This window comes from Triticum aestivum, chromosome 2A (genome assembly GCF_018294505.1).
Source record: "Triticum aestivum cultivar Chinese Spring chromosome 2A, IWGSC CS RefSeq v2.1, whole genome shotgun sequence".
Taxonomy (NCBI): Eukaryota; Viridiplantae; Streptophyta; class Magnoliopsida; order Poales; family Poaceae; genus Triticum; species Triticum aestivum.
In genome coordinates, this window is record NC_057797.1 from 34,326,599 (window position 1) to 34,334,303 (window position 7,705).

The 7,705-nt window shown below is 43.1% G+C and overlaps 2 protein-coding genes across 3 annotated transcripts; one reads left to right on the forward strand and one right to left on the reverse strand.

The window, feature by feature from the left end:
• On the forward strand, positions 1-3,780 carry LOC123187215 (probable strigolactone esterase DAD2). 2 transcript variants are annotated; one of them, XR_006493867.1, is made up of 5 exons: positions 7-287; positions 2,049-2,125; positions 2,288-2,697; positions 2,792-3,228; positions 3,419-3,780. XR_006493867.1 is itself a non-coding variant. In XM_044599015.1 (4 exons), exons 2-4 carry the CDS (start codon positions 2,057-2,059, stop codon positions 3,039-3,041), a joined length of 729 nt encoding a protein of 242 aa, XP_044454950.1. In that variant the 5' UTR covers positions 1-287; positions 2,049-2,056; the 3' UTR covers positions 3,042-3,406. The 2 variants fall into 2 exon arrangements, 1 of the variants encoding a protein (XP_044454950.1); XM_044599015.1 differs by lacking the exon at positions 3,419-3,780 and having other exon boundaries at positions 1-287; positions 2,792-3,406.
• An 844-nt stretch (positions 3,781-4,624) lies between these two features.
• Positions 4,625-7,705, reverse strand: LOC123187214 (uncharacterized; the record flags this gene model as incomplete). Its single annotated transcript, XM_044599014.1, is given in 5 exon segments — positions 4,625-4,922; positions 5,497-6,762; positions 6,896-6,937; positions 7,055-7,149; positions 7,601-7,705. Coding segments are annotated over 3 exon segments (1,314 nt in total). The 3' UTR covers positions 4,625-4,900.

Genomic DNA, 7,705 nt, shown 5'->3' on the forward strand with positions numbered 1-7,705 from the left:
ATAATGCTAAACATACAAAGAGTTACACGCAATCAAATTAATCATTTTTATAAAACCTTGTAACTCGTTTGTACGTGTAGCATTACTCCCTTCTCCCTCCTGCCCACACGAACACCACTAACGCCCAAACCGTCACTGCCGTCGAAGGCCGCCGCGAGCAAGGCGAACCTCATCTCGGGCCAGGAGCAAGGCGAACTGAACTGATCCAGCGACCACAACCCCGAATTCGGAGCTTCTTCCCCGGCTCCGGCAACCCCTTCGAGACTCGGTTATTCTTGTCTAGACAGGTATAGAGCTATTCCTTCTCACTATAGATTATAGACTCCCCTCGGCACTATTTGGTTTCCCTTCACTCAAATCCGAGGGTTAATCGGGGTACCTGCTATCTACACATGCATACGACCACCGTCGCCGGCTGTCCAACACGCCGTGGTCGTGTTCCTAGCTAGGAGGGTCCCCGTTCATCAGTTGTTGTTGTTGTTGTTGTCCTTCTTTATCTGTTTTGGTAACACCCAGGGTCCAGGGACATCTATGGTCTTGTGTGTTGAAGACCTTGCCTAGTAGTATTAAATTTCGGTTTTCTGTAACTAAGTTCATGCATGTTAGCTAAAGGTAGTCTATTATATTGTAGTTTGAGTCGATTTTACATAGCTTTTGTTTAGTTTGGTACCGTTGATGAATTAGCATGCTAGGGTCTGCTCTTGGCAGATCATTTTTCGATTTCATACTAGCTTACACTCCACCTACACATGCGACCACCGCCACCGGTTGTCCAACGCACCGTGGTCTGTGATCCAGCTTATAAGTTGTTCTGTTCTTGTCCTTCTTTAGTTGTTTTGGTAAGACCCAGGGTCCAGGGACATCTGTGGATCTTGTGTGATATCACAACTGAAGGTCTTGTGTTTCTATCAAAACTGAAGGTCTTGCCTAGTAGTATTAAATTTCGTCTTTTTAACCAACTATACATGTCAGCTAAGGTAGTCTATTCTATTGTGGTTTGAATCGATCATCAATAACTTCAGTTTAGTTTGGTACGGTTGATTAATTAGCATGCATGCTAGGATCTGTTAAAACCACACTGATTTCGTACTAGCTTACACTCTAGTTAGAACCACAGATTGTTGACCAGTTGATTGATTAGGCTGACTACTTGACTGAAATGCTTGATTAAGCTGGCTACACTGCTGTTGTGCCCTTCAGCCCGCGATGAGTTGCGATGGTTAATAGTTAAAGTTAAGCTGATAAAACAGATGCTTAGTAAAAGTATATGTACGTCCAGGGAACTTGAACTGACAGGAAAGACGGGATATGAAAGACCCTACGCACACAAAAAGAAAAGTAAAGAAAAAGCTAGAGAGACATGGTGTGAATGAACGTAACTGAACGTGATTGATTTGATTGGGCATGAATATCACAGCATGAGGAAGCTAGTATTTTGTGGCTTTGTCCATAGACTTGTACGTTGCTTGTCCAATCACCTTTGAGGCTATGAGTTAGCTACTAGTGTAATCAATTATCACATATGTGCAAGCATTATCATATCGATAGGACAAATAATGCGATGGAAGGCTAGGATAGCAGGAAATCTTGCATGCATGTGTGGTTCTTGTGGACTTTTCATAAAAACAAATTGCTCCATGAGGCTTCTCCGCCTTGGCCCGTCAAAAAATGTGTGCAATGCACCCTTGTAACAATGAAATCCTCTAACCAATGCCTACTAACCACCTCTTAATTTTTGGTTCCTCAAGATTTAGTGTGTATGCTGATATTGTTTCCTTCATGTAATTTATATGATAAGAAATATATTTTATAATGATTACCCTAATGCGGTAAATACAATTTTCCACATATGTGATATGTCACTGTATTTACCCTAATACTTTCTTCAAATCCGGGTGACTGCTTCTCCTTGAAACTAAATTTATCAGCTGTCATGACCAATTTATGCAGATCTTACACCAGAAGTACCACATATTAATTAACCCATATGATTTTGCAAGTACAGATTAACCCATATGATCTTTAACACATACTTTCTCATGCTTCAGATTCCACGATGTCTCAACCATCATCATCATCATTCCATGGAAGTGACGTGCGAGGAGACGATTTCACTCCCGCCATAGTAAGTATTATACAATATACACTGCTCCTAATCACTAGTTCTCTCTTGTATCATATTGTTTCTTCTATTATTGTTGGAACTGGAATTACAGTATAACTACTTTTCTATGTATTAAGTAACTAATTCAGTATGATGACTCATAGACTTACTCCCATTTCTCAGGATCGGAGAAGCATGCAAAGACTGGAGGGGCACGAACTCATAAAAGCATTGAACGTGAAGTATACCCCAGGGGCTCAGCCCTTGTTAGTCCTCTCACATGGCTTTGGTTGTGACAAGTCTGTTTGGCACAAGGTGATTTCTAACTTGAGAGATTCAGAAATTCATAGTGGTATTCTTACGTATGATCTTGCCTTTTCGGGAAAAGTTGGTAAGGATTATTACCACAAATATTCAGATAGATACCAAACAATCGATGGATATGTAGAGGACATTGTATCTATCCTCCAACACTACAGTATCCATACATGCATTTTTGTTGGCCATTCAACTTCTGGACTGGTAGGCCTACAAGCTTCCATTCGGCACAGAGACCTGTTTAGCCAACTCGTCCTTATCGGCACTGCCCCCTGGTAGGTAACCAATGCACATTTTGTTCCTGGCCATATAAATAGCATTCCATTGTGAATACTGCCTGCTGATCCTATTTTTATGCACACGATGCAGCGCTCTAGACAAATTCCCTGATTACATGATAGGGTATTCAAGGGAAAGGGCAGATGAGAGGCTTAAATTGATGGAAGTGGATTACAAGAAATTTGTGGAAACATATATTGAGATTGCACTTCCAGGGAACACCAAAGACAGCGCCAAGCTGAAACTAAACACATGTTGTCGAGGACGACCGGAGATGTTGTTAAATCAATGGCGACGATGGTATTCAACACAGACCTGTGCCCCATGCTGCCACTTGTGACATCTGCATGCACCATCATTAGCACAAGTGCCAATACTGTTGCATCAACATTTGCTCAAAACTATATGATGCAGCAGATGAAGAATGCTAGAATCACACTAGTAGAGGTCAAGACCAAGGGCCACCTACCACATCTTACCGCCGGAAAGATGGTTGCGAAGCACATCTCAGATGTCATTCATGAGTGGTAAGCCTTTCATCCCATTGTTTTTATATAAGAACATTAATAGCTACTCATACTTGCAAAAACACAATCCTTGCTTTTTCCAGTTTGGTATCCCTACATTGCTATTCATACATGCAAAAACACAATCCTTGCTTTTTCCTATATGGTCTGACAAAAACACTATATGCATGTGCTTCCTTCTCACATACAGGATAGCAAGAACTGAGCCATTAACTTCCATACCTCCTAGCCTATTGCCTTCGTATGATAGGCTGCGTGAAGAGATTAGGGTACTTAAAGAAGAAAACATGTTGCTGAAGAGAGAGAACGAAGCTCTGAAGAAGCCAGCGATTGATGAGACCACCAAACTGGCAACGGTGTCCCGGCCAGGTGGTGGAAGCCATGAATCATCACCAGGCAGCGGAGGTTCTTGACCAAATAAGCGCATTGGAACTTGATGGTTCTTCCTCCTAGTATGATTTGTGTCCTGTTTTCGCATGTGTGTGTGCTCTGGCTGTGTGCGCGTGGGCGTGGTCTGGCTGTTAGCGCCTTGGTGTGCTTGTTGTGCATGTTTCTGCTCTTTTTCTTTGAATTATGTACTTTTCTAACTCGAGAGCTATGGATCTAAATCATCATAACTTAACGTTCATTCAGAAGTTGTTGCTGTGTTTCTGCTCTTTGGTGGCGCGTTCTGCCTGTGCCGCTGGTTCTGTTTTTCTGGCTTCGGAGCTATTGGTGTTACTGGTGTTAGCGTTGAACCTTTGCTTCAACAAAATAGCAGGCCTGTAATGGCCTCTTCTCTAAAAACAGAAGGAGATGACTGCACTTGACCAGTACATGAACGCGCATGATGCGGTTAACAAGGTATGGCGTTTCAGGGGAAGGAGAGAAAAGTGTGGAGGACAACAACACCTGAGCTGATAAGGCGGTGGAAGTTTCGGCGAAATGAATCATTTACCTTACATCTTTGCTTGTAACTGACTTCACCATGAGGTCCATCTTGAGTTTAGATAGTCATTTACCTCTTTATTATTTCTAACTAACTTCACCGGGTAGTTGTTTAGCTTTTATTATTACTTTGGCATAGATTATTAATTGCAGTACACCTTTAACTTTTTATGCGGTATGCATAACCTACTTTCATGTAAAGAAGCAAGCTCATCTATATTTTATTCCTCTACCATTTATCGATGGTAAAAATAATTTTTTTTTGCCTCTTGTCATGGTTCTTTCTGAAGCTACTCAAGCTTATCATTTGCCTTCCAGTTAGTCTCCTTAAATCATGGCATATCGCTGTTGATTTTATCTCCACGAAACAGTTCTACTATATGACAACTAGTGTATAATAAATCCAATCTAACAAGTACATTACCTGGGTGAGCTTTGCCCCTCCACAATCAGTTGGTACGTTTGGGAGTGATATCAAAGCATTTAGTATATGTTCTGCATGAACACTTCAAACATTTTGATTTTCGAAGTGAATATGATTATTATTATTACATAAACTTTGAAAAAACATACCAATCCTTTCAATCTCTAGATAACTTGTGATTTATCATTTTCTAAGAAAAAGAAGGTAGCAATACCAGTTCGAAAACAGGTCTTGGCGGTACTACTACGTCGTTCTGCTCTTCCATGATGCCAGGCATGCCCTTGCCAGTTGCCATACAACTCTTCATGAGGCCCTTGTTCTTCATAGGACAGCTCTATTAGGACTAGAAAGAAAAAGGAAATTAAGTAATCAGGACAAATAAGATTATCAGGAATGAGAAGGTAGAGTCAAACACAAGAGACAAGGTAGTACAACGGTAATCAAATAGTATTATGTGGAAACCACAAGTCAATATGACATATATGTTCCAGCATATAGATTAAATGACAAGTTACAGAACAGAAATATTCTGCCTTCATAGTTTATCAATTAAAAGGCTGCTTAACTAGAGTTCCTAATGTATCCTATGCATGGAATCAATCATATGGTGCACAACACTGGAGTTCCAAAAATAGCCTATGGAATTAATCATATAGTACCCGACATGTTCAACAGTTCTGCGAAAAAGTGCAATGGAATATGAGACGAACCACTTACAAAAGTAATGAAGCATGATCAATGCAGCCTATTATATCTAGGAACAAAAAAATTATGATGACGTATTGATCATAACTACAAATCCATCCATTAATAGGTATAATGTATATGAGAAACAAAATATAATAGAAAACACAGTGAATTTTTTTATTATCTCAAGTTCTCAACATGTATAGATCACCCAAAGGCAAAAGACAAACCTTGCAGGATCATTCTTGAGCACAGGAAATGTGGGTGGCCATGTCATCATAAAAGGATAAATCCGTTCTAAAGTTCGTTCATCTTCTGTCACTTCATACACCTTACGCAGCTCCCGGCGTTTAATATCCAAGTGAAGTGCAGACTGGCCTATCTTGAAGAACACAAACTGGAGATTATCCCCTGTTTGGAATGTGTCTAAAAGAGTAGGCTGCTCATTATCAGCCATCCCCAAAGCATCCAACATCTCACGCAAGCAAATTGTATCCAAAAGCAACCAGTTTCTCATGCCGCCACTGTTGCCCCCCGTGTGGAGCCAGATGCGAAGCTGCAGTTTCTCAAGATGTACAAGATAAACCCCTGAATCATTGGCCCGTGATAGCATCATATCTTCACAAACATACCGCTCCATTCCTTCGGGGAGCGGAATAGTGGAGAAGTTTGAAGTCGTCAAATTCAATGCAGCAATGCTCGTGGAGTGCTCCATATAGATCTTATTGCCAGACAACAGAGGATGTGGATCCGGCCACGGAGAAGGGAGCACTGCCGCTGCTGAGGAACGCCAGTACCAAAGACCATCTTGTAGCATATATATGTGCGCCTTGTATTTTATAGAATAATCTTTTCCCTCTATGAGATAACCAATTGAGAACCATATGAAGGTCAGGTTCTTACCGTCACCTTCTTCCTTCAAGAGGAAGTGGGCACAAGTGGCTGCAGTGCCATCAAATTCTTCATATGGGGTGATTGGCGGTGCAACAACGCCTCTCTCCGGGCACAGCGGCCAGTGCACTCCAAACAAGATGCTCTTGTCTTGGAAGCCATGGAGAAGGATGGTGTCGTTCTGGCACTCACAAACGCATGCAAGTTCTTCGTCATAGGTCTCCAGACTGTAGTTCTCAGCCAGGCGGACAGCAGTGGCAAGCTCCAGGGGCTGAGGCAGCATCGGGACAAAGCGCGGGCGGAGCAGGACTAGTGAGAGCTCATCAGTTGACCTGGTGGAGACATAGAAGCCGAGGAGACGGGGCGGGTGGAGGCTGCGGAAGCGGCGGAGAAAGGCCTTATCGGATACAATGAAGAACCAGCGCTTGCAGACAAGGATGGCGCGGATGAGGGTGGTGGGCAGGCCGAGTCGGACAATGATCTCGATGAGGAGGTCATCGTCGTCGAGCACCCTGGATACGGAGTCTGCTGCCTGCAACGGCGGGGATTGGGAATGCGTCTGCATCTTGCCATACACACATGGTGTGTTGGGATTGGGATCGACCCTGAAATTAGTGGCATCGACAATCAGAATCAGTACAATCAAAGTGAAGATGAATGGGAAGTAGCACGTACGTACGTGCAGGTTGAGTGCGTGATATCAATGTGGGGAATTTAAAGAAACCGAATCTTACGTACCCCCCAGGAATCTCAACAGGATCCATCTGCACCTTCCAACTCCTGCTCGCCACAATCAGTCCGCTAGCACAAGAAGAAAATGGAGGATTTGATTTCCTCATCAAGAAAAGAAAATGGAAGAGAAAAGAAAATGGAGAATTTAAAGAGTAGGCTGCTCACCTCGCCAATTTGGGGGAGCCGTTCACTGGTGATGCAGCAAACTCTTTGTTAATCTCAAGGGTAAATAAGACAGAGCCGAACTCCTTGTTAATTTCCTGCAGGATCAGAAAAGCTTTACTTCCCAAGAAACTGTTCCTCAAGACGCTACCGCACATAGGTACATATAAGTACACATAACTGCAGAATCAAATCATTAGGCTCTTAATTAGTCAACATGATGTACGCGTGGAAGTGAGAGTTCCGCCCACTCAAGGTTCGGTCTCTCAAGAATTAGTTTGCAGAACCTCACAGGATTTCGACATAAGCAACAGAACCTTTAATTTTTGCATAGTTCAACACGAGCAACAGCAACCATCAACAGTTACATCACCAAGGTTGCAGCTTCACCAACCACCACATGAGACATACATGCATACAGATCCCCCGATTCCCCACCACAGATCCGACGCTCAGAGAACCGCTAGAGGTAAAAACGCGAAATTGTCTTCCACGGGAAGGGCTAGAGAGAAGTGCCCACGGCGGGAGAGAGGGAGGGGGAGAAGCAACCTTGGAGAGGTCGAGGAGAGTTTCACCGCGGACGATTAGCCGGATAGGGGGCGGGGGCGGAGAGGGAGCGCCGAAGGAGGCCGGCGGCGGAGGGAGACGGGGAGA